Here is a 27,500-nt window from a genome sequence, read left to right as displayed (position 1 = left end):
CAGCCATCCCCACAGAGTTCAAGTACAACCCGACTCTGAAAAAAGACAACAAGGCCATACAAGACCATAGACCTAAGGATCTATCAAAATAAAGGCCCAATTAGTCTTAACTGGAAGCCAGCAAGACCCCAGGGGGAACCAATCCCACCTTTCCGCCTCCCATCCAGGAGAAGCCCCAAGCAAGGACTCTTTCTCCATGAGGAGGAGAATATCCCCAAAAGGGCACAACTGTCCTCAAGGCCGGAAATCACCGGCTAATGGGAAGAGAAATTCCCAACACAGATGTTCCAGAAAACGACCTCCCTACAAGTAGCAGCTTGCCAGGCAAAGCCAACCCATTCTCCTGCAGAGCAGGGAATCCACGGGAATACTGGCAAGCCGACCAGGGGAATGCAACCCTAAGGCGCACCAGAAATTGGACATCCAGCGCCAGCAGCAGGGTATGAACCAACAACCCTTGAGGCACAAGCCACACAGCTAACCACCAGATGACAAGGGCTACTCTGTGGCAAAGAGTAAAAAATACTCTAAAAACCTGGCCAACCATGACCAGGTTAGGTAGATAGACCAAGGACATAGCCCGAGTTCCCACTACCGTGGAACACCCCAACCAGCCCTGAGATTCCAGATTCCAAAACCACCCAAGACTGGGTCAGGAAAAGGCCAAGCGAAGCTTCAGCAACCGGAAGTCTCAGGGAGAAAAACAGGTCCGAGCACCTTATAGTTTAGGCAAACCTTACCTTAGAACTAAACACCTCAGATGGCCAAAAAAGCCAGACACAAGGGATACGGATGCATATCCAGAGAATCCAGATAGCAAGAAGAACTCAAAAGCCCCGCCCAAAGGAAGGAACCACCCCTAGCTAAAGTCCAACGCTCCAAGGAGCAAGGCTAGAAGTCGTATGAAGATACTTCTCAGAGCCTTAGGACGACCAAGGGATACCTCAAGGTCAAAAAATCCTACTAACAGGACTAGTCTCCCTATCACCTCAGCAGAAGCAGAGGACACAAGGAAGAGAAGGAACGAAGCCTACCCAGCTTCGGAGATCCCCAAGCTAAACAAAAATCCCTACAGGGAACAACCATCACCCGTAAACACAGATCCCTAAAAGGAGATCCACTCACCCGGAGGCAATGGAAGAAGACCCAAAAGGCCTCATATAACTCAGTCAAGAGTAAGAGCTGCATCTAGATACACTAGAAACAGCTTACGCGTACACCTGCAAGGTGTTAAGAGCTGCAACAGGTTTCAAACTGCAAACCTTCCGCATGCTATACAGCTATCCTGTACAAGCTGTTGGATCAAGCCCAAAAGGACAAATCCAGAGGCCTAGAAATGAAGGCCAAACCGCTCAGTAGCAGTAAGGGGCATTAAGCCCTCCCACCCTCCACCACAAGGGGGAGGAAACTGTAAGTTCTGATTAAATCAGAAGTCAGATAGAGTGACTCAGCGGAAAAACTCCCCTGCCCGGTCATTTATGACTGAAGGCTATAAGGACTGAAACAATCCTTCCCACCTCACGGACCCACAGGTCCTCTCGAATGCTTAGCTTAACATGAAAACAAACAATGATAACTTGAGCACTCGGCGCTTCTACGGAACCAGCCAAGCAGAACAGCGCCACGTGTCTGAACAGCCGCAAACCCGAACATGCTGAACCAAAAAAGGGCCGACTCATAAGCTTACATTCCTGCTTTTTCAAATAAAGATACCAAAAGAATGTAAAACAAATTGATGACAGAAGTAAATTAGAAAGTTCCTTAAAATTGCATGCTCTATCCGAATCATAAAAGAAAAAAATTGGGTTCAGTATCCCATTAAAGGGAATGAAGCTGAACTTTATTTTTGTTCTCGAATGCCAAGTTTCTCAATTACCTTCACCACTGTTCAACAACAAAAAATGTTTAATTTGTTTCTTTACAAAAAATAGCCATAGTTTACTAATTTTGGGTCTTGAAAAACTAATATGATTTCAGATTTTTTTTGATTAGCTCTAGTTTTTTAGATAAACTATTTGGGCTTCAGTAATATAGACATAGTAATAAGCAATATTACAACAATTTGATGATTTCTTGTTACAACATAAATGAAAGTTGTTTGTTCATTCAGTCACAAATAACACAAAACAAAAAAACATACAACAATGAAAACTACTACCTGAAATAGTGGCCTATTCACGAGAGCACCTTCTCTTTGCTTGTAGCTTGCTCTCTTCTGGTGCATCTCTGGTCTCTGTCCAAATGTAGTTTCACCTACCCTGATATCTTCACTAACAGTAGTCAGAAAGCATAGAAGTGTTCCACCTACCCTGATATCTTCACTAACAGTAGTCACCAAGCATAGAAGCGTTCCACCTACACTGATAGCCTCACTAACAGTAGTCAGCAAGCATAGAAGGGTTTCTACCTACCCAGATATCTTCACTAACAGTAGTCAGCAAGCATAGAAGCGTTCCACCTACCCTGATATCTTCACTAACAGTAGTCAGCAAGCATAGAAGTGTTCCACCTACCCTGATATCTTCACTAACAGTAGTCAGCAAGCATAGAAGCTTTCCACCTACCCCAATATCTTCACTATCAGTAGTCATTAAGCATAGAAGCTTCCACCTACCCCAATATCTTCACTATCAGTAGTCATTAAGCATAGAAGCTTCCACCTACCCTGATATCTTCACTAACAGTAGTCAGCAAAACATAGAAGCTTCCACCTACCCTGATATCTTCACTAACAGTAGTCAGCAAGCATAGAAGCATTCCACCTACCCCGATATCTTCACTAACAGTAGTCATAAAGCATAGAAGCTTCCAACTACTCTGATATCTTCACTAACAGTAGTCAGCAAGCATAGAAGCGTTCCACCTACCCTGATATCTTCACTAACAGTAGTCAGCAAGCATAGAAGTGTTCCACCTACCCTGATATCTTCACTAACAGTAGTCAGCAAGCATAGAAGCTTTCCACCTACCCCAATATCTTCACTATCAGTAGTCATTAAGCATAGAAGCTTCCACCTACCCCAATATCTTCACTATCAGTAGTCATTAAGCATAGAAGCTTCCACCTACCCTGATATCTTCACTAACAGTAGTCAGCAAGCATAGAAGTGTTCCACCTACCCTGATATCTTCACTAACAGTAGTCAGCAAGCATAGAAGCGTTCCACCTACCCTGATATCTTCACTAACAGTAGTAAGCAAGCATAGAAGCTTCCACCTACCCTGATATCTTCACTAACAGTAGTCCACAAGCATAGAAGCTTCCACCTACCCTGATATCTTCACTAACAGTAGTCAGCAAGCATAGAAGCCTTCCACCTACCCTGATATCTTCACTTACAGTAGTCATCAAGCATAGACGTGTTCCACCTACCATGATATCTTCACTAACAGTAGTCAGCAAAGCATAGAAGCTTCCACCTACCCTGATATCTTCACTAACAGTAGTCACCAAGCACAGAAGCGGCCACCTACCCTGATATCTTCACTAACAGTAGTCAGCAAACATAGAATCTTCCACCTACCCTGATATCTTCACTAACAGTAGTCACCAAGCACAGAAGCGTGCCACCTACCCTGATATCTTCACTTACAGTAGTCACCAAGCACAGAAGCGTTCCACCTACCCTGGTATCTTCGTTCCATTGCTGAAAAGCCTTGGTGGAATCACTCACCGTGCTCATCACTTACTGCTCCGCAGTTGTCAGTGAAGAAGTCCAGATGAGCGTTAAGAAAGTGTATTTTTAGTGACGTGTTGCAGCCTAATTGATAGTGATTTTCTAGAAGGTTGTTTACAAGCTCAAGATAGTTTCCATCTCTTCGGTTACCAAGATGCCACACACAACACCTTTAAAAGCTTCCCAAGCTGTTTTCTTATTACCCTTGGGTAATATTTAGGGAAAAAAAGCAAACTTAGATTTAAAGGTATTAGTTTTTCGCATGCTGAAATCAATTAGAAGTATTTTGAAGTCAGAAACATATCATTCTTAAGCAGTTAACTGTTAGTTTCCTTTTGCACAATGTCAAATCAAAGCGCAGTCCTTTATCAAACCCACCGGTGGACTCATTATGCAAGTTCTATCATTGATGCACATCCAATAATTGTTGCACATACGCATTTAGACAGTGATATAGTCATAAAAATCACCAGCATTCCAATACAGCACATTGTGGTCAGATTGGGACCAGGAAGGCTAGTGCATATTTGCACCTATATGTCTACAACCCAAATAAACAATGTCCCGATAGGCCACGTTTTTTTAGGGCCATAACCTTGAACGTAGGTCAGTCTTAGATGACGTTATATTAAAAAAAAAAAAAAAAAAAAAAAAAAAGAAGACTATTTATATGAAAGAAGCATTATTTACATAAAAAATATGTAATTGCAATATCATATTTTGTATGCAACTGTATTTTTATATGTTGGAATATTTTAGAATTAGACCAATCAAGGAAAGGCCAATAAAACATTGCCGTAAGAAACATGAACACCCTACCAAATTTTTTTTACCTTAATGTGTTTCCAATGACCTATTATATTAGCTGTACAGTATAACATTCATTATAAAATTCTTCTTTACATTTATTTTTTTACATGAAATAGCTGGTTTTGCCCTTTGAAACCACAACCTATTAAAATGGGTTGAGCTTGCAGGGAAATCATATCTCCTTATGTTATCACTTTCTGTACACACACACACACACATATTGTCTGTAAACTAAAGACCAATACTTAGAGAGTACATTTGAAAATTAACACGGTATTACTTATCTCTACTAACCCTACTGGGAGTGTAATTTCTTCTGCTGGCTATGTTTACACAACTTTTATATAGCCAGTATAGTAGTGACAGTCTACTCCAGAATTTTTATTGTTTAAAAAGATAGATAATCCCTTTATTACCCATTCCCCAGTTTTGCATAACCAACACAGTTATATTAATATACTTTTTACCTCTGTGATTACCTTGTATCTAAGCCTCTGCAGACTGCCCCCTTATTTCAGTTTGTTGACAGACTTGCATTTTAGCCAATCAGTGCTGACTCATAAGTATCTCCACGGGCGTGAGCACAATGTTATCTATATAGCACACATGAACTAGTACTGTCTAACTGTGAAAAACTGTCAAATGCACTGAGAAAAGAGGCTGCCTTCAAGAGCTTAGAAATTAGCATACGAGCCTACCTAGGTTTAGCTTTCAACAAAACACCAAGATAAAGCAAATTTGGGAATAAAAGTGAATTTCACAAGTTGTTCAAAATTGCATGCCCTATCTGAATCATGACAGTTAAATTTTTTAAACTTTAAAGGGACAGTCTACAATAGAATTTGTATTGTTTTAAAAAGATAGATAATCCCTTTTATTTATCATTCCCCAGTTTTGCATAACGAACACTGTTATATTAATCAGGGGGACTGCCCCCTGATAACATTACTTTTATTATTATCTATTGACTTTCATTTTAGCAAATTAGTGCTGTGTTGTGCTGACTCATAAATAACTCCACGGCATTAGCATAATGTTATCTATCTGACCCACATGAACTAGCAGTCTCCTGTTGTAAAAAGCAAATAAAAAAGCATGTGATAAGAGGCTGTCTGTAGTGGCTTAGAAACAGGCAGAGATTTAGAGGTTTAAATCTTATTAAGTATATTAATATAACAATGTTGGTTGTGCAAAGCTGGGGAATGGGTAGTAAAGGCGCTATCTATCTTTTGAAACAATTATTTTAGTGTTGACTGTACCTTTAAGTATAGAAACTTTCAGTATAAGTAGGGGAAAAAATATGCTATTTCAAATGCAAAAATAAAGGTAAAGTAGCTATGTGTAAACACTTTAATACACTCCAGCAGGTAAACTGGATCATTGGGAACCCATTAAAAGGTAAAAAAAAAAATAGGGTACAGTTCCTTTAACCCCACAGTCAACACCTGCAGATAATTAAACACACACCCACCAAAAAGGATCAGTAAGATCAAATCTCTCTAAACACAGAACCAAACAAAGAAATGAATTTAGTGACATCTAGAGATTGTTAAAGATCATCTGTTGCAGATTACAGAAAAAAAATCAAGTGACTAACAGTGACATCCCTACTAATTAGCCCAATACTAGAAATAGCAGAATGTGCACAATGGGATCATTTGTTATCGGGAGCTGAAATATTCAGGGCCTGACGTCCCCTGCTTTTGTCTACAAACACAGAAACCAGAGACTTATTACACCATTTATAAAAGCGATGATAACATGGATCCAACAAATTACAGAGGCATTTGTGTCAGACAACATGGGAAAAACTGTGTAAGAGAATATTAAATACCAGATTTCTGAACTTCCTAAACAAACACAATGTACTGTACTCAGCCAAAGCCAAGCTGACTTCATGCCAAGTCACTGCACAAGAGAGACAGCACCTATATCCTGCACAACCTGATCAACCACCATCACAATGGAAAGATCTTTGCTTGTTTCATAGATTTCAAAAAGGCTTTTGATTCACTCAGGCACAAAATTAATTGAGTGTGGGATAGGAAGAAAAGTATGACACAATCAAAAGTATCTACCCAGAAAACAAAAGCAATGTTAAAATTGAACTATAAAAGGAATGAATTCTCCCACCAGTTAAATGGACATTAAACTCTAAAATAATGGTAGATAGCATGAGGTATTCAAAGTAAAGATTAGTATGTATATGTATATAATATAAAATCAGGAATAATGTAAAGCTTAGGAGCTGGCCCATTTTAGATTCAGAACCCTGGATAGCGCTTGCCGATTGGTCCTGAACCAAAGATGGGCCGGCAACAAAACTTTACATTTGTGCTTTTTAAATAAAAATAGCAAGAGAATGAAGAAAAATCGGAATCATGAAAGAAAGAAAAAATGGGTTTAGTGTCCCTATATAAAAGTATATTGCATTGCAATGCTGTTGTACTTCATATAATTATTTTTATATTGCAATCTCAAGGTGTTTACCGTCCCAAGTTTAACTCCAACACTATTTTTATCACGTATATCAATAAGGTAGCCATAGCTCTGGAATTGTCTAAAATACCAGCAATAACTTTATCAAACGTGGAGATCAGCATCCTATTATATTCCGACAACCTGTGAAATGCAAAGAAGACCATCCACAAACCCTGGCAACAATAGAAAAATACAGTCATAAAAGTAATGGTTTTACTAAGAACAAAAAAAAAAAACCTATAACTGAATGGTGTTTTGCTTGCAGAGATAGACCCACACACAAATACCTTGCCATAGTTATCAGGCCATCAGAAAGCTTTTAAACAGACCATACGTTTAAGGTAATCAGACAAGGTCAGAGCTGCACTGCATTTACTGAGAAGCCAGGTACCGGCTATTGAGGAGCATCTGCTGCTGTCAGAGCTAGGGGTCACGGTAAGTAATGTTGGCCGACTCTCTGGATGCCCCGATATCTGCATTATTCTTTCCTCATTTTCCTGTGCGCTAAATGTAGCGCTTTTTATATCCCTTTACCTGGAAGTGACACTGGCCTTGTTCATGCAAAGCCTGAATGTGAAGTGTTAAAAGGTCATCTCAGACTCCCATTCAGTGCTTGGTTATTCCTAAGAATAAAGTGTTCTTGTTCCTGGCCTATTTCCCTAATTTTGACCCTGGAAATTTTCTGTACCAAGATGCACTACCTGAGGATTGATTCACTGGCTTGTGAACTTTGGAACTGTGCCCTGATTTCCACACCTGCCTTATCCTTCTGCTGTGACGCTTGGTTTTGGACAACTCTTCTGGCTTTGACCTCTAGCTTGTACATGGATTACTCTTCCACTGCACTAACTGATATCAGATATCCATTCTCTGCATCTTAGGTTCCAGATCAAAAAACAGGAAATCCTTTAATTTACCCTACTATTGGAGTAAAGGACAAAGCACAAGTGTTTATTTGTTTGCCATAAGAGAAGTGTATCATCTTAAATCACCAGTAAAAATATGGAAGAAAAACTTTGAAGGCATCATAACAAGTCCTACTTTATGGTAGTGAGATATGTGGGTGCTGTCTCTTACCTAGATCTCAAAAAAATGTGTTACAAGACAAACAGAAATATATGCACTTGGACTTCTGTAAATACACTCTCCAGCAGAAATGGGATAGCTACAGCTACATTCTTTTGTATACAAAACGATCACTGAAATACTGGACATATGTAAACAATGATAACCCACCATCCTAACGCTATGGTGTGATGTGATGTTGGTCAATGATCTTCTTAACAGACCCTGTGCCATTAAACAGCTTGCCATTCACAGCAAGAACAACAAATCCCCCTACAAATCCATAACACCAATGCATAGAGAGTATAAATAGAAAAATATAAACGGAGATAGAAAATAAAGTACACGGCAAAGTGAACAGTTTACAACACCTTACAAAGGGACTGTACGATGGCACCTTACCTTGCAAAGGTAAAAATATCACATTTCAAAACACAAGTTACAAATAGAGCGTGGAAGACACAGAAAAATAAGTCAAACAAAAGAAAACAGAATATGCCGACAATACAATGCCCAATTATACCCCTACCCACGGAAGCTATCAGATCAGATGACCACTTTCAGCTTAATTGATGGGGAAGAAACATTACAAATAATTCCTGGATGAAAATGTAGCACAGCAGATAGCTAAAGCCATTACACCATGCCACAAACGTAGAAAGATCAAATAAATCTCTAAGTGACTTATATGCTCATTAATGATCAATATTATAGAGACTGAAAGTTACCAACTTTATCACATACTGTAACTTTTGCCTAAACGCTATGCTTTGGCAACAATGGTATATAAATCTGTTGTACCAATAAAAGTGAACTTGGAAAAAAAAACAGGAAAAAGAGTAAGAACAATAAAAAGAACGAGGAGAGAGAGAGAGAGAGAGAGAGAGAGAGAGAAAGAGAGAGAGAGAAGATGGAGAAGTGGAAAGCAAGAGACACATTTATAAGGACATGAGAGCTTCAGGTGAACATTGGGACAAAGCACCAAATCATGACTATCCTGCAAATTCAGGACGGTTGGAGCATGTTAAACATAACGAGCAGGGCCATCCTTTTCAGCACTTACCACATCGTAGCCTGCAGGAGCTCTGTTCCGTGATGCCACCACTCCGACCCCCGTGATGGGATCCATAGATATGTCCGGTAAAGATTCCGAGAGATCCCTTACCTCAGGCATGATAGAGTGATCCTGCAAAAGACAAAGACAGCTTGTAGCAACGTTCAAGAGTAACCTTCCCCATTTGCCAAAATAATCACGGTTTAAAAAAAATCGTAGAACTTCCTCAAGCACATTTGTAGCCCAACTGAAATTTTAAATTCCAAAGTTCAAAAAGAAAAAAAAAAGTACATTTCAATATTGAATAAAAAAAATTTGGATGGCCTCTCATCACCTAAAAATAAACATGTCCAAGACCGAACTACTTCTAATCCCCCCCTCTAACTCTACTCCAGTTTATAATTTTTCCATCACTGTTGGTGGCACCACTATCTCCCCATCTCCCCAAGACTGCTGCCTTGGAGTCACACTTGACTCAAATCGATCTTTCATAACCCACATCCAATTGCTCTTTTCATCCTGCCGCAACCACCTACGCAATATCTCCAAAATGTGTCCGTTTCTGTGTGCTGAAACTACTAAACAGTTAATCCACTCCCTGATAATTTCCCGACTTGACCACTGTAATAACCTACTAATTGGCCTCCCTCTCTCCCGCCGCTCTGCCCTTCAATCCATCCTAAATGCATCTACCAGACTAATCCACCTTTCTCAACGCTCTGTTTCTGCTGCACCTCTCCGAGTCCCTTCACTGGCTCCCCATTCACAGCAGAGTTAAATTCAAAATTCTCACCCTGACCTACAAAGCCCTCACCAATGCTACCCCATCCTACCTGTCCTCACTCATCAACAAATATACTCCAGCCCACCCCCTAAGATCCAACAATGACCTGCTCCTTGCGTTCTCTACCATCACCTCCTCTCATTCTAGACTACAGGACTTCTCTCGTGCTGCACCAACCCTCTGGAACGCACTTCCTCGTGCTGTCAGACTTGCCCCTATCTCTCCTCCTTTAAACGTTCCCTAAAGACCTTTCTGTTCAGGGAAGCTTATCACCCGACTCATTAACAAATGAACTTCACTTACCTAACATCATTCTCACCTTTGCAGTCCGCACCTCCCGTTTCCCATCCTCCTACCCATCTAGATTGTAAGTTCCCACGGGAATAGGGCCCTCAACTCCCCCTGTATTTGTCTGTAAAATTGTGTCTATTATTGTATTGTTTCCCTGTTGTACTTTTATCCTTGTACCCATGGGCAGCGCTGCGGAATCTGTTGGCACTTTATAAATAAAGAATAATAATAATTAAGCTGCTTCCTGCGTGTAGCATCTTACAATCGCATATATTTTCATATGCATGTGTTCGTCTATTAGGGTATTTTGAGTGCTTTGAGAAAAGCTCGCTAACTTTTAGTTTGCGAGAAAAAAAACGGAGATCTGCAGTGCGAAAATCTTTACAAAATGATGCTGGGATTAGAGAGACAATTTCATATACGCCCATGTTAAGCCCATTTTACAAAAATTAAACAATTACGCTTTGTATTTTATACTTATAAGTAAGAATTTCAAAGTGATTTTTGCACATCCAGAGTACTTAAATTATTATGCTGTGCATATTTAATGCAATATATTCCTGTGTAATTTACATACAAATGTTAAGTTTTTGATAAAATATGATTTTTGGTAAAGAATTTTGTTACGATTTTTGATGCACCTTAACAATACATTTGTTCCTGCATATTTGTGTGTGAATGGTTCAATTATTCGTTTTGTAAGATTTTTAAAGTACGAGTTTTATTGTGCACATTTGTAATGTCTGCATCTCCTACCCATACAAAAATGCAGCAAACGCTCTTAGCGAGACACCCTGTTTTCAGGGTAAAAAGTGGCTTTAGATAATTCCACCGGGAAAATAAATACTGCTGAGCATTCTTTTATAATTTCGCCAGCCCATAGCGAGACACCCTGTTTTCAGGGTAAAAAGTGGCTTTAGATAATTCCACCGGGAAAATAAATACTGCTGAGCATTCTTTTATAATTTCGCCAGCCCAGAGACTTTTAGATCACGAGGCCCTAAATCTTTAAACATATCTTAAACAGCAAATATAATTGTAAAAATACATCAGCATAATATTGTAAGGTTTATCTTTGCTTTAAAAACATCATATCTAACTAATAAAGTTTTTTTTTTTTTTTTTAAATATTGAATTGCTGCAGTCAAGAACTAGAACTATTAGGCTGCCCATAGGCAGAAGTTACTCAAACTCTCCCTCTAAGCATTTCCTCTGTACTTGAGCTTAGTGATTTATCTTTACTTATAGGGTACGTTTACCCAAAAACAAAAGTACAATATTTTAAAGGGACAGTCTATTCCAGAATTGTTATTGTTTAAACAGATAATCGCTTTATTACCCATTACCCATTTTTGCATAACCAGCACAGTTATATTAATACACTTTTTACCTCTGTGATTACCTTGTATCTGTCCAGTTGTGAAAAATTGTCACTGAGATAAGAGGCGACCCTCAAGGGCTTAGAAATTTGCATATGAGGCTACCTAGGTTTAGCTTTCAACAAAGAATATCAAGAGAACAAATTTAATGATAAAAGTAATCCCTTTAATAAATAATTCTGTATATAAAAATAGTTCTGGATTAAGCTTATAGTGTTACTCTCATTCAGAGTGTAAATTTCAGCTGTTGGTGACGTCTGCAGCTCCCGATTTCTTACATAGAGAGCAAGTGCAGCAAGTTTATCCAACGACAGCAGTGCTAAGGGGGGGCGGGGCTGGCACACACTTAATGCTTTATTCTTCCTACGCTTCCCGATACTAGACACCAACTGGAAAAATGTGATCATCAACGTACCGTCACCAAAATCTGGTGGTGTCGGCTGCTCTTATATTTAGCTAGTAACAAAGTATCAAGTGTGCGAAGTGGTAATTACATTCATACTGCTAAAATAGGAAGGATTATTCTTATCTATACTTCTTTAGCTGCAGAATTTTTAAATGGATAAATGGAAGCAGTAAGGACGTGCTTAGTTTTTCACACAAGGCTTCTCCATTTTGGTTTTATTTTTGTTAAAAAATCTTGACGCAGCGTAATATGTCATGTGTTGATTTTCAGACCAGCGGTTGTATTTAACTGATTTTAAGACCTGCTGAGGACCAGATGATTGTTATTATGTCCTGATATGTAAAACCATAGAATTCAAAGAGGGTTTACTTTCTTTTTCACATTACTGTATATATATATATATATATATATATATATATATATATATATATATATATATATATATACACTGAAGGGGACTGCACTTTCAGTACATCCAACACCTGTTGGATGTACTGCTTTTATCTCTGACCATATGATGTGCTTTTATCCTTTTCTACAATAAAGATTGGACACTTTTTTATTTACCCGCTGCCTGTCTGTGCGTCTCTCCTAATCCCTAGATTGCTACTCATCCCATGTCCCTGCAACATGCTCAGCCCTGGGTGCTCACTGGCACTCACAGGAAGCTGTGCTGTTTCCAGATTCACAGGCAGTTAACCCCAGACAGGTCTGGGTGCAAGAACCATAGGAAAAAAAACACACAGAGAAAGTCCAGCACTCACTGACAAGCTCTCAGCTAAGATTAAAAGCAAAAATGGAAGGGTTTGTTACCGCATTTGGCTAAATGGGACAAGCCCAGGTACCACTTCAAGGTCCCTTCAAAAAACCTGGGACCCGAAAACAGCCACACAATGCAAGCTCTCAATCCAACAAACTGGGAACAAGTGAAGGGTGCACAGGCTTATGTAATCACCCTAGACATATACAAAACACGGAAGGGGAAGAAGGGGACTGCACTCTCAGACTGAACTGGGTACACATTCCATGACCCTGCAATATGCTCAGCCCTGGGTGCTCACTGGCACTCACAGGAAGCTGTGTTGTCCCCAGAGTCACAGGCAGTTAACCCCAGACAGGTCTGGGTGCAAGAACCATAGGGAAAATTACAAAACAGCCTCTGTACCCTTCACTTGTTCCCAGTTTGTTGGATTGAGAGCTTAAATTGTGTGGCTGTTTTATGGTCCCAGGTTTTTGGAAGGGACCTTGACGTGGTACCTGGGCTTGTCCCATTTGGCCAAATGCGGTAACTAACCCTTCCATTTTTTGCTTTTAATCTTAGCGGAGAGCTGGTCTATCTCGGTGTTATATATATGTCACGGATACCAGACAGCCAAGGCTACCCCCACCCCCCTACAACCTCACCCCTGTTGTTATCAAGTCTAGGTGTGAAGTGTCTTTCTGTTATTGTGTGAGTCATCCATTGTTCTTTTGTAAGTCAGGATGTAATTAGAATCTTGTTTAACTAACCATTGTCTGATGCTTGTCTCATTGTATAATATTTGTTTCTATTCGTGTAGTAACTACCCCCATTTGTTGGAAATGTATAAAAGCTGTGTTTTCTGTGCAATAAAGCAGTTCTTATTTCATCTGAATGCTAGTCTGTCTAGTTATTTGGGTGAGCTCCAGCTAAAATCACTTTCCTGGGCTACATAGCAGCCTGTTCCAGGCAAAGGAAGGGCCCTCTGGCAGAGCTACCCAGTCAGGGTAGCTGGAGTCTGCTACAGAGTGGGACACTGAGTACTGGTGCTGTCGGGCATCAGGGGTGGGTACAGGCTGTGGTCACTAGTGAGCTACATAGCTGCAGTCGGCAGGGAGGAAGCAGGACCCATTTGGCAGAGCTACCCAATCGGGGTATCCGTCACATTTGGTGGCAGTGGTGGGATCTGCTTCTTCCACACAATTCCTGCTGACAGAGAACGGCCACATTAGCTGGTAACTATGGAAGCCGAGTACCTAAGGAGAGTAAAGGAGGCACTGACCCAACTGGACGGTCCTGGTTATGAACTGGACCAGCTAAACAGCAGGAGCATTGCCCGCCGGCAACTATGGAAGGAGAGGATTCAACAAGAAAAAGGATTGTGATGGAAAGCTCCTCCCCACAGATGATGAGAGGTACTGGGTCCGGTGGGACTTGCGAGTGCTTTTCCTGGGAGAGCAGCCCATGGAGGAATGACTATCGGAACTAGATCAACTGGTTTGGGCAGAGATGTGGGTGGAGGACGGCTATCGGGACCTCCGATGGCTCGCTATGCAAGTACGGCCATGGCTGGAGGATTGCTCCCCCACAGAGGGCTTTGGCGGCCCTGGGTTACTATTGGAAAAGTTGACAGAAGACCCAGAATTTGGGAGCAGGGCGAAACTGAGAGTAACGAACATTTGCCTCTCCCGAGAGCAGCTGTTGGATCTCTCTGGGGTACCCTGGCTGGTATCCGATATGGTATCGCTTATTGTCCAAGAATGGGAACTGGAAAAGGCATACAAGAGGCTGCTAGACCGAGTTCTGCAGCATGCCACGGAGTCTGCACAGAGCTGTGGTGCAGCACTCTGGGAATCATGGAAGTTGGCCTCAGATGAGTGGCAACAGAGCATAAGAGACGACAAGCTGCTAGATACAGATCAGCAGCCTGGCCCCAAGCTTATAGACTTGGACAAGGGAGCCACCCCAGCAGAAGCGCTGGCAACAGGGCAGAGAGCCGCTGGCCTCTGCCTAGCACCTGTAACAGCTCCAGGAAACCAGGGAGAGGAGGAAGTCGTCCTCCCTCCCCTTACAGAGAACCCCTTGCAGGGAGAGATGGATATCGGTCTCCCTCCCGAGCGGCAGAGCCATCCCCTGGGAGCGGAAGTAGTCATCCTCCCTCCCTGTAAGCACAACCCCTTTCTGGGAGAGGAGACAGTGGGTCTCTCTCCCCAGCGGCAGATCCATCCTTTGGGAGCGGAGGTAGTCGTCCTCCCTCCCCTTACAGAGAAGCCCTTACAGGGAGAGACGGGTATCGATATCTCTCCCCAGCGGCCGAATCCCTTTCTGGGAGAGGAGACAGTTGGTCTCTCTCCCCAGCGGCAGCACAGTTTCCCATGGAGCGGAGGTAGCAGACCTCCCTCCCCAGCGGTAGATCTCCTTCTCGGGAGAAGAGACAGACGGACTCTCCCCTCAGTAGCTTGGCAGGGTCTCTACCCTTATTTCTCACCGAGGGCAGGCGTTGCATTGGGCAAGGAGGATAAAAGTGTATACAGTTGGCGCCACATGTTTGGGCACCCGAGCTTTACCTGCCCCACCAAGGAGCAACCTCCCCCTCCGGTCTGGGGTGGGAATACAGCTGGGAAACCAGCAATAGCTTTGTTTGTGGGTGGGTCAGCTGGTACTAAACAGAGTGTCACAGAGAGAGGCAGTGTGGCAATGGAACTTAAGGGACAGCAATTGTTTGGGAGCTGGCCTTAGCAAACTTGTTTGGGACTTTGCCTTATGTGACTATCCCTGCGCCCAGGGTATAAATGCCAGCAGGAACCCCCCAGGATGCCCCAAGCTCTGGAGAGATGGGATAACCTCTCCCAGCAACCAAGAAGTGGAGGGCCACCGTCGGACAGCCCCAGGCCGACCCCTTAAGGGTCTAGCCGGGTCTGCCGAACTGGAGGGGGGGAGATGTCACGGATACCAGACAGCCAAGGCTACCCCCCTACAACCTCACCCCTATTGCTATCTAGTCTAGGTGTGAAGTGTCTTTCTGTTATTGTGTGAGTCATCCATTGTCCTTTTGTAAGTCAGGATGTGATTAGAATCTTGTTTAACCAACCATTGTCTGATGCTTGTCTCATTGTATAATATTTGTTTCTATTCGTGTAGTAACTACCCCCGTTTGTTGGAAATGTATAAAAGCTGTGTTTTCTGTGCAATAAAGCAGTTCTTATTTCATCTGAATGCTAGTCTGTCTAGTTATTTGGGTGAGCTCCAGCTAAAATCACTTTCCTGGGCTACATAGCAGCCTGTTCCAGGCAAAGGAAGGACCCTCTGGCAGAGCTACCCAGTCGGGGTAGCTGGAGTCTGCCACAGGGTGGGACACTGAGTACTGGTGCTGTCGGGCATCAGGAGTGGCTACAGGCTGTGGTCACTAGCCAGCTACATAGCTGCAGTCGGTAGGGAGGAAGAAGGACCCGTTTGGCGGAGCTACCCAGTCGGGGTATCCGTCACAATATATATATATATATATATATATATATATATATATATATATATATATATATATATATATATATATATATATATATATATATACACACACACACATATACATACTCACACACATATACACGCATACATATAAACACCTATAAAAAAAATAATAATATGCCCCTACAAATATTTATATGTGATTATGCTATACTTTGTTATTCAAATTTAATGAACAAAATACACATTTGTTTTGTGTCATGTATATGATTTATATGGAATTTATATTTATTTCTTATTGCTAAAAATATTTACAGAAATCCACACATTTGTATAAATCTTTGTATACTGAGCTTTGTACATATTTTTTTTTCACTCTATCAGGGGTTAACTTCATCCTTTTTCAGTACAGAAATATATTTAACAAGATAAAACTTGTAAAGAAAATACTAATCCCTTTCTGCAGAGTTTCCTCACAATTTAAATACCCCACCCCCTAGAGTTATTTGCTCTCATTAAAGTGGTAGCTAGCTAGTGGTAACAGAGTTGGGAGCATATTTTGTTTTACTGTAGTGTATATATATCTCCAACCCTTGCAGTCTCGGTTGACTTGCTAGAAATGTATAAGCTGTTTTTGTAAAGCTGTCCATCATAATTATGTACAAAATGTTATCCAGACTACTTTAATTTGAAAATATATTCCATATCTGTTTCCCAGAACACTGAATGTAATTAAAAAAAATACACAGTCTAACTGGTGTAATAAAAAGAAAGAAAAAAAACAACTTAACTACGCACTGCTTGGTTGTATTATAAAGATTCAACGCAAAACTGAATAAAAATAAATAAATAGTACATTCAATCATTATTTTGCTTGTTTTTCCTCTATTTAAAGGGACAGAAACCCCAAAATATTGTTTCATGATTCCGATAGAACATACAATTTTAAACAAATTTCCAATTTACTTCAATGACCAAATTTGCTTTGTTCTCTTGTTATCCTTTGCTGAAGGGACGGCATTGCACTACTGGCAGCTAGCTGAACACATCTATTTAGCCAATCACAAGAGACAAATGTGTGCAGGCACCAATCAGCAGCAGCTCCCACTAGTGTAGGATATGTGCGTATTCTTTTCCAACCAGGGATACCAAGAGAAGAAAGCACATTTGAAAATAGAAGTGAATTTAAAAGGGTCTTAAAATTGCATGCGCTGATTATTGCAAGTTTAATTTTGACTTTCCTATACCTTTAAAAAGGGATATGAAACCCAATATTTGTTTCTTCCATGATTCAGATAGAGCATGCGATTTTTAACAACGTTCCTATTTACGTCTATTATCTAATTTGTTTTGTTCCCTTGGTATCCTTTGTTGAAAAGCATACTTAGATAGGTTTAGGGGCTGCTGATTGGTGGCTGAACATATATGCCTCATGTTATTGGTTCAACCATGTGCTGTTTCATCAACAAAGAATACAAAGGAGTATGAAGCAAATTTGATAATATAAGTAAAGTATACAGTCGTTTAAAACTGTATGTTCAGTCTGAATCATGAAACATTTTTGGTTTCTAGTCCCTTTAAACTCAGAAAATGTTGTGTTTTTTCCCCACTGTCCAAGAGAGGCTGAGTGCATCCTGCCAGATTTAAATCAGTGACCCTACAACATGCTACAAAGAGACTGTTTGAATAGAAGAGTAGCTCATTTATATTTATTTTGAATGGACCACAATAAAATAACCTATTTAAATGATTTTAAAACATATACTTTGTACGCAGATCTTTTGCAATTTAGTGCTTAAAGGGACAGTCTAGTTAAAATTAAACTTTCATGATTCAGATAGGGCATGCAATTTTAAACAACTTTCACAGTTTGACAGTACTAGTTCATGTGTGTCATATAGATAACATTGTGCTTACTCCCGTGGAGTTATTTAGGAGTGTGCACTGATTGGCTAAAATGCAAGTCTGTCAAAAGCATTGAGATAAGGGGGCAGTCTGCAGAGGCTTAGATACAAGGTAATCACAGAGGTAAAAAGTGCATTAATATAACTGTGTTGGTTATGCAAAACTGGGGATTGGGTAATAAAGGAATTATCTATCTTTATAAACAATAAAAATTCTGGTGTAGACTGTCCCTTTAAAAGTGCAAAAGCCAAACTGCTGTAATGTGTTAGAGCACGTTAGTATTTTACTGTTGCTTATAACTGCATGTTTAACCCCTGCAACCATAGTCCAAAGAAGCTATGCACTAATGGGAGCTAGCTGAAAATATATGGTGAGCCAACGACAAAAGGCATTTATATGCAGCTACATTCCTGCTCTTGAGCCTACCTAGGTATGCTTTTTCACAAAGGATACCAAGAGAAGGAAGTACATTTGTTAACAGAAGTAAATATTGAAAGTTTCTTAAAATTGACTGCTCTATCTGATGTATGAAAGTTTAAAGAAGCAATAAAGAATCATCAAAATAGTAATAAAATTACTGCGGAGTGATACTTTTACTGTGTGTTTAACGTCTTTGCAAAGGATAAACACAGAGTAGTGCGGGGTCGATAGTTGTTAGAGCAATTCATTTTTCAACTATTATAGCCGTTTAATGGGACAGTCAAGTCCAAAAAAAAAAAAAAAAACTTTCATGATTAAAATAGGGCATGTCATTTTAAACTTTCCAATTAACTTTTATCACCAATTTTGTTTTGTTCTCTTGGTATTCTTAGTTGAAAGCTAAACCTAGGAGGTTCATATGGTAATTTCTTAGACCTTGAAGGCCGCCTCTAATCTGAAAGCATGTTGACAGTTTTTCACCACTAGAAGGCATTAGTTCATGTGTTTCACATAGATAACATTAAGCTCATGCACGTGAATTTACCGAGGAGTGAGCACTGATTGGCTAAAATGCAAGTCTGTCAAATGAACTGAAATAAGGGGGCAGTCTGCAGAGGTTTAGATACAAGGTAATTACAGAGGTAAAACGTGTATTATTATAACTGTGTTGGTTATTATCATCAGGTATTTGTAGAGCGCTAACAGGTTCCCCAGCACTATGAACATAGGTGGTATATAAGAACAGTTACAGGGATCAAATAAGTAGAGGGTCCTGCCGAAAGTTGCACTGTTGTAATCGGCTCTTATGAAGGTGGACTACAAACAGCTGGACTCATAGGCTTACATGCTGTGGGGTGTAAGGGGATAGCAGTGGAGATAGGAAGGTTAGTGTAGGTTGTATCCGTCCATGAATAGTAGAGTGTTCAGGGAGCACTTGAAGCTTTTAAAACTAGGGGAGAGTCTTGTGGATCGAGGCAGAGAGTTCCATAGGATGGGAGCCAGTCTGGAAAAATCCTGTAAAACGGGAATGTGAGGAGGTAACAAGAGAGGAGGAGAGTAGGAGATCATGAGCAGAGCAAAAGGGAGAGTATCTGGAGCCAAGGTCTGAGATGTAGGGGGGAGCAGTGCATTTGAGGGCTTTGGTTGTGCAAAACTGGGGAATGGGTAATAAAGGGATTATCTATCTTTTTAAACAACAAACATTCTGGTGTTGACTGTCCCTTTAAATACAGTAGAATTGCACAATAAAAAGTCAAGGCATGTTTTCTGAGAAATGTCAGTTACTTCAATATCCCTGTCCCCTGTATCAGGTGACAGCCATTAGCCAATCACAAAACACTTATATACTTTGCACATGCTCAGTAGGAGCTGGCGATTCAGAAAGGGAGGATGATGAACTTGCATGTCCATTTAAAAAGCCTACACCCCAGGTATGATTGTGGACGAGTCCACAGCAAAACGTGGCTAGTAGGGCTGGTCTCTTTTCTGGAAAGCTATACTGGCCATGCTAATTAAATGATTACACAGCATAACAGAAACTAAAGCTGCTAGAACTGATTTTAAAGGGTTATTTGTTGACAATTAGATTGTAACACACAACATGATAGATCCTTTATTTTTATATATGATTTTCTACATTGACCTGGACTTGTTGGTAAAATCCCGGCTGGGTGGTAATCCCTTGCTATCTTTATTTGAAAAAGCAAGAATGTAAGATTAGGAGTTGTCCCATTTTTGTTTCAACACCTGGGTTGCGCTTGCTGATTGGTGGCTAAATGTAGCCACCAATCAGCAAGCGCTAACCATGGTGCTGAACAAAAAATGGGACGACTCCTTAGCTTACATTCTTGCTTTATGAAATAAAGATAACAAGAGAACGAAGAACAATTGCTGATAGGAGTAAATTAGAAAGTTGCTGCGCTATCTGAATCATGAACGTTTAATTTTGACTAGACTATCCCTTTAAACACAAAGTTATTATTGAGCATATGTGCAAGTGTCATATTAATAATTAACTCAGCCTGTGAGACCTGCATGATAAGTGCTTTACACTTGTAAGTGTGATTACTTTTACTAGATATGATTGTCGTCCAGTTATTGCAACATTGGGACAACCTTTTTCTTTTTTATATTTTTTTCAGATGATTGATGGTTAATCCTATACCGATTAGAGAGGAGCTGCACCTGAATCTTTGAAGAGGAATCTTTTTGCAGTACTGCATCTTTGGGACTGCTTTTTGTTTGTCACTGAACGTTATTATTTATGTTACGGGGTACCACCACTAGCCTTGTTGTACAATTATATAACGTTAAACAAATTTCAGCACATTATCATTAAATTGTCCTTTTAAGTACCATCAGATGATTATTAGATCTAGACATAGTGACAATAAGGCAACTGGACCATGATGATGATTTTGAACGGAACCTTCAAGCAAAACAAGATTCCAGTGGGAACAAGGACAGTTGAGGTCACGTGTGACCAACTCAAACCATGAAATGTCTCCAACAAAACCTTTTAGCTGACTGGCTGCTTACAGCTGAAACCACAGGAGATAAATGAACATTTCTAGCCATTAACCTGGTTGCAGCCCAATCTGCGGTTACGATGGACATCTAGGGGGTGGATTGGTGTCAAATATTAAGCAACTCAATGAACTTGGTATAGTCACCATGGTTCATGGCAGTGAATGTGATCCCAATATTCTATCCCAGAAAGAGATTGGGGACATCAAGATATGCAAAGGATTCCCACATGGGTTTGACCGTTTACCTCCATAGGGGGATGGGAGACGTTCAACAAAATTGACCTTAAAGGGTTACTAAACCCAATTTTTTGTGTTTCATGATTCAGATAGAGCAGCAATTTTAAGCAACCTTCTAATTTACTCCTATTATCAAATTTTCTTCGTTCTGTTGCTATCTTTATTTGAAAAAGCAGGAATGTAAGCTTAAGAGATGGCCCATTTTTGGTTCAGCACCCTAGATAGCACTTGCTGTTTAGTGGCTACATTTTGCTGAACCAAAAATAGGCTGGCTCTTAAAGTGACATTATACACTCATTTTTTCTTTGCATAAATGTTTTGTAGATGATCTATTTATATAGCCCATACATTTTTTTTTTAATGTTTAGTTTTGTTTATTTTTAAATAACATTGCTCTGAGTTTCAGACTCCTAACCAAGCCCCAAAGTTTTATGAGAATACCGTCAGATACCTTCTCCAGCTTGCTCCTGTTTGTGTAAAGGGTCTTTTCATATGCAAAAGAAGGGGGGGGGAGTGTCTTATTTCTCACTTGCAATGGCTTTTCCAGCTACCTTTTCAACATAGCTAAACTGAGAGTTTCTAAGTAAGTCTTTAAAACGTTTTCTCATGGATTTTTATATCAGTATCTGGGCATCTTGTTCTTTATAGTAGTGTCTATTACATGCAATTATATGAAAAGGAGTGTATACTGTCCCTTTAAGCTTACATTCCTGCTTTTTTCAAATAAAGATAGCAGAAGAACGAAGAAGAATTGATAAGAGTAAATTAGAATGTTGCTTAAAATTGTATGCTCTATCTGAATAATGAAAGAAAAATGGGTTTAGTGTCCCTTTAACCATCTATTTTAGCAAGTCCATCGATAGTTCTGACAACTGTTACTATCAATACACACTGTGGCATATTTAGCTGTGTCCACTGCCTGCTATCTGCCAGCATGATATGAAGAAGTTGTTGGCTGATATTTCACACAATCCTTCCCTCTTTGATAAGACAAATAAGTCTTCAACATTACAAGAACATGGAATCTGCGTAGCCTGTGGTCCACAAACCAAAAGTGAATCTAAAATAGTATATGACTGAACGGCTGAAATATTCTGCCCCTTGTCTTCAGAACAAGCTGTGCACCATATCTGATAAAGTTAGGGCTTGACAAGAATTCAAGAAGGCAATTTCAGTTGTGTGCATTGCATGATTACACTATAGGCAAGAGCACGACTGCATCAGCTATGGTCAAGCAGTAATTGGTTATCAAAGGAACGCAGTTCAAACACAGGCATCTGAGAGCCAATGGCTCCTTAAAATTAGGCCCTGTTGCCACCAATCAGCAAGCGCCAAAAATGGTCTGGCTCCCAAGCTTACATCCCTACTCTTTTAAAGGGATAGTCCAGTCAAAAATAAACGTCCATGATTCAGACAGAGCATGCAATTTTAAGCAACTTTCTAATTTACTCCTATTATCAATTTTTCTTTGTTCTCTTGGTATCTTTATTTAAAAAAGCTGGAAAGTAGGTCTAGGAGCCAGCCCATTTTTGGTTCAGAACCTGGATAGCACTCGCTGATTGGATGGCTACCTTTAGACACTAATCAGCAAGCGCTATCCAGATGCTGAACCAAAAATGGGCTGGCTTCTAAGCTTACATTCCAGCTTTTAAAAATAAAGATATCAAGAGAACGAAGAAAATTTGATAATAGGAGTAAATTAGAAAATTGCATCCTCTATCTGAATCATAAAAGTTTAATTTTGACTATACTATACCTTTAAATAAAGATACCAAGAAAAATTGATAATTGGAGTAAATTAGAAAGTTGCTTAAAATTACACGGTCTATTTGAATCATGGAAGAAGAAAAAAAAAATGGGCTTTAATATCCCTTTAAATAAAAATCCAGCTTGTATCATGTTATATAGCGTATGTGTGTGCAATAAGCACACATTAAATATATATATATATATTTTATTTTTTTTCGAAATTTCTAGCTTATGAGCTGGCTCCTAGATTTAGAACAAATGTGTCATGCCCTGTACTATATACACACTAAATTATAATAGTAAATACTGTTAATCTAACCCATGGTTTTTCTCCAATCCCACACTAGAAAAAGCTGTTGTGAACTGGAGAACAATCCTTTTACGCATTAAAAAAAAACAAAAAAACACAACACTGCACTAGGAAGGATAGCTTAGGGATACAAACAATTACATTTGCAGAGTATCAAAATAAGTATTTTTTAATTTATTTTTTTAATATTTTTTATTACATTTACAGAAATAAATTACAAGTTGCAAAACAAGTGATAAAAAACAGAAATATACAAATTTGCAATTCAATACGTAGCCTCAATTAGGTAAATAACTAATTGGATATTAGACACACAACAACAGTAACCAAGATCTAAATATATATTTAGCTGACAAATAATGATAATAAACAGCATTTGAAAATCACAATTTAAGATGTAACAAAAAGATAAGATAAAAAAAAATAGGGGAAGGTAACAGAAGGGGTGAAAGAATAACAAAAAAAGGGAAACAGGTGGGGAGGGAAAGAAAAAGGAGTAAAGTATCAACAAAATAAATCCGAATAATATTTTTAAAAAGTCATGGCAAGCGTGTGTAGGTATATAGAGGAAAAGGTCACTGCTCCTGGTCACCAACCACATTGCCACAAAAAAATATTTATATATTCATACATACACACATACATATATACATACACATACACACACACTATATATATATATATATACACACACCTATACATACATACATACATACACTTGTATACATACATATATACACACACCTATATACATGGAAAAAAAATTACTATGGTTTACTAGTCAGGGGTTGAAAGCTACTTGCCCAGAGAGAAAGTTATTAGTCCACTCAATGTTAGAGATATATGATATATAGATAGATAGATAGATAGATAGATAGATAGATAGATAGATAGATAGATAGATAGATAGATACACACACTAACACACATTATAGCCCTTTCTAGTCAAATACCATATACCTTTTAACCCCAACAAAAAGAAATATATTTATATTAAATATTTTTTATCAGAAACTGTATATAGAAGGGTAATAGTTTATTTTAATGTATTTATATTGTGTTTGGTGCAACTTTTTTTAATCCTTACACTAGGGGGTAGATTTATTATGCAACGGATGCGCATTCTACACCAATCGTTTCAGGTTCGCCTGAAGCGGAAGTTAAAGGGACACTTAAGTCAAAATGAAACTTCATGATTCAGATAGAGCAGCAATTTTAAACAACTTTCTAATTTACTCCTATTATCAATTTTTCTTCGTTCGCTTGGTATCTTTATTTGAAAAGCAGGAATGTAAAGCTTAGGAGCCGGCCCATTTTTGGTTCATAACCTGGGTTGCACTTGCTTATTGGTGGCTAAATGTAGCCATCCAATCACAAGCACTAGCCAGGGTGCTGAACCAAAATCGGACTGGATCTTTAGCTTACATTCCTACTTTTTCAAATAAAGATAACAAGAGAACCGCTGCTCCTTAACTTCTCCCGATCCGGATGACTGACAGCCCCTGCTAGCGGCCAATTGGCCACTAGTGAGCAGGGGGCAGCATTGCACAAGAAAATATTTATTAAAAGCCTGTATGGGACCCTCTTTCATATTTAGATACCCTTGAAAACAATTTAGTAAGGTGATCAAAGTAGTCACCTGGCTATTTTCAATGTTATTAACTAAAATCTTAAAGGGACATGAAACCCAAAATTGTTCTTTTAGGATTCAGATAGAGAATATCCTTTTTTTTTTTAAAAGTTTCCGATTTAGTTCTATTATAACATTTGCTTTGTTCTCATGCTATTCTTTGTTGAAGAGAGATCAAGATAGGTAGCATACACGTGCCAGGAAATAGTGCTGCTATCTAGTGCTAATGTATAACATTGTTGCAAAACTGCTGCAGACACGTGCACACGCCTGAGCTTACTTTCCTGCTTTTCAACAAAGGATAACAAGAAAATTTAATAACAAAAGTAAATTGGAAAGTTGTTTAAAACTGTACGTTCTATCTGAATCATGAAAGAAAAAAAAAATTCCCTTTAACAAAAATCATTTTTTTGAACATTTTTTTGTTGCAACCGTCTCAAATGTTATGAAATTTCATATAATAATAATAATAATAATAATAATAATAATAATAATAATATGAATCTGCTGGGCCTGCTAAAAAAACAATATATAATTTGTATGACTTACAATAGCGTTTAAATTTAAAAGGGCATGAAACTATTTTTTTATTTCAGGATTCATATAGCGCCTGAACTTTTAAATAAACTTCCAATTTATTTCTATTATCTCATTTGTTTCATTCTCCTTGTATCCTTTGTTGAAAAGTGTACCTAGGTTGGCTCAGAAATTATTCTTGTCATTGGCTGTCAGCTAGCTCACAGTAGTGCATGACGGCTCCTTCAACAAAGAGAATGATGCTTAAAATTGTATGCTGTGTCTGAAACATGAAAAACATTTTGGGTTCCATGTCCCTTTAAAGAGATATGAAACTCAAACATTTTCTTTATCACATTTACTTTGTTCCCATCATATCCTGTGTTGAAGAGATACCTAGGTAGCATGTGGTGCACTACATGACAGGAAATAGTGCTGCCCTCTAGTGTTCTTGAAAATAGATAATATTTTTGTGAAAACTGCTACTATATAGTGATCCACAAATGGGCCGGCTCCTAAGCATATGTTCCTGCATTTCAACAAAAGATGCCAAGAGAACAAAGAAAAACTGATACTACAAGTAAATAAATTGTCTGAATCACAAAACAAACATTTTGAGTTTCATATCCCTTTAAGTAGCAAAAAAAAAGCTCTAAATCAGCTTAGCACCGGGGTAAAAAAAAAAGGCTTAGCAGTGAAAGGGTTAAATAGGAACTTTGGGGTAAGCTCTCCGCTTCTTCAGTTGACTTTAGACTGACAGGAAACAAAACGAGGAGTTGCAGTTAAACGTTTTCCTATCTACGGCCGTCTTCTTGAAGTTCCCTTTATCTACACATCCGCAGGTGTCTAGAAACACGTACACACGCAGCTCTGAGATACGGCACGTGCACAGCCGTCATAATCATATATATTGTTTAACAAGGGCTTCACTATTCCCCACAACATGGTTTAGAATTTGTGCCCTACACCCAAGCGTTTTGTTTTCTTTTACACTAAACAGAAATTTCTGCTAGCCCCAGACCAGTAAGAGATTAGACGATTTCCATATTTAAAGGGACAGTGTACTGTAAAATTAGATTCTCCATAATGTGTTTCCAATTTCTTGTTATACTAACTGCAGAGTTTAAAATGTATGGGATATTGTTCTTTTAGGTATATTTTGGTATATGAAAAAGCTGTTTCTGCTAATTGAAACCACAACCCAATACAATAGGCTGCTCTTGTAGGGAGAGAATAACATCTTACCTGTCTATTTACATTAAAACCTCCTTATCTTCTTTATTACTGTTTACCCAAAGGCCAATACTTAGAGAAAACAATGGATATGAATATTTTAGTACCTCTCTGTCACAGCCCCCCACTGGGAGCATTAATCGATCCAAACCTTCTTGTTTACATGCTAAAGATGTGCGATTGACAGTAGTTTAAAGGGATATGCACTGTTGAGACTTTTATATAAAATTATCAAATTAACCTCTCTTGGTATCCTTTGTTGAAACAGACTCATGAGCAGCAATGCACTACTAGGTGCTAATGCTAATTGTTGGCTAAAACATATATGCTTCTTGTCATTGGCTCAACAGATGTTCTCAGCCATCTGCAATTAGTTCATTGCTGCTCTGGAGTTTAAATAAACCTTGCTGGGGTTAAACTTTAAAAGGATACTAACCCAAATGTTTTCCTTTAATGATTCAGATAGAGCATGCAATTTTAAGCAACTTTCTAATTTACTCCTATTATCAAGTTTTCTTTGTTCTCTTGCTATCTTTATTTGAAAAGCAGGAATGTAAGCTTAGGAGCCGGTCCACTTTTGGTTCAGACCTGGGTTACGCTTGCTTATTGTTTTGCTAAATGTAGCCACCAATCAACAAGCGCAATCCAGGGTGCTGAACTTAAACTGGCCCGACTCCTAAGCTTACATTCCTGCTTTTAAATAAAGATATCAAGAGAAGAAAAATTGATAAATTAGAATGTTGCTTAAAATTGCATGCTTTATCTGAATCATTAAAGGAAAAAATTGGGTTTAGTGTCTCATTAAACACAGTTACATGCAA

The 27,500-nt window shown here is 39.1% G+C and overlaps 1 protein-coding gene across 2 annotated transcripts in view; it reads right to left on the bottom strand.

The window, feature by feature from the left end:
• The window catches only part of MVB12B (multivesicular body subunit 12B), a 313,295-nt gene that overhangs the window by 280,657 nt on the left and 5,138 nt on the right, over nucleotides 1–27,500 (bottom strand). For both annotated transcript variants that reach the window (XM_053695604.1, XM_053695603.1), the window contains exon 2: nucleotides 9,097–9,219. In XM_053695604.1, coding sequence (XP_053551579.1) covers nucleotides 9,097–9,207 — 111 coding nt within the window. In that variant the 5' untranslated portion in view covers nucleotides 9,208–9,219. The remainder of the gene's footprint in view (nucleotides 1–9,096; nucleotides 9,220–27,500) is intronic.

Source organism: Bombina bombina, chromosome 12 (assembly GCF_027579735.1).
Source record: "Bombina bombina isolate aBomBom1 chromosome 12, aBomBom1.pri, whole genome shotgun sequence".
NCBI lineage: Eukaryota > Metazoa > Chordata > Amphibia > Anura > Bombinatoridae > Bombina > Bombina bombina.
This window is presented reverse-complemented; position numbering and strand designations above follow the sequence as displayed.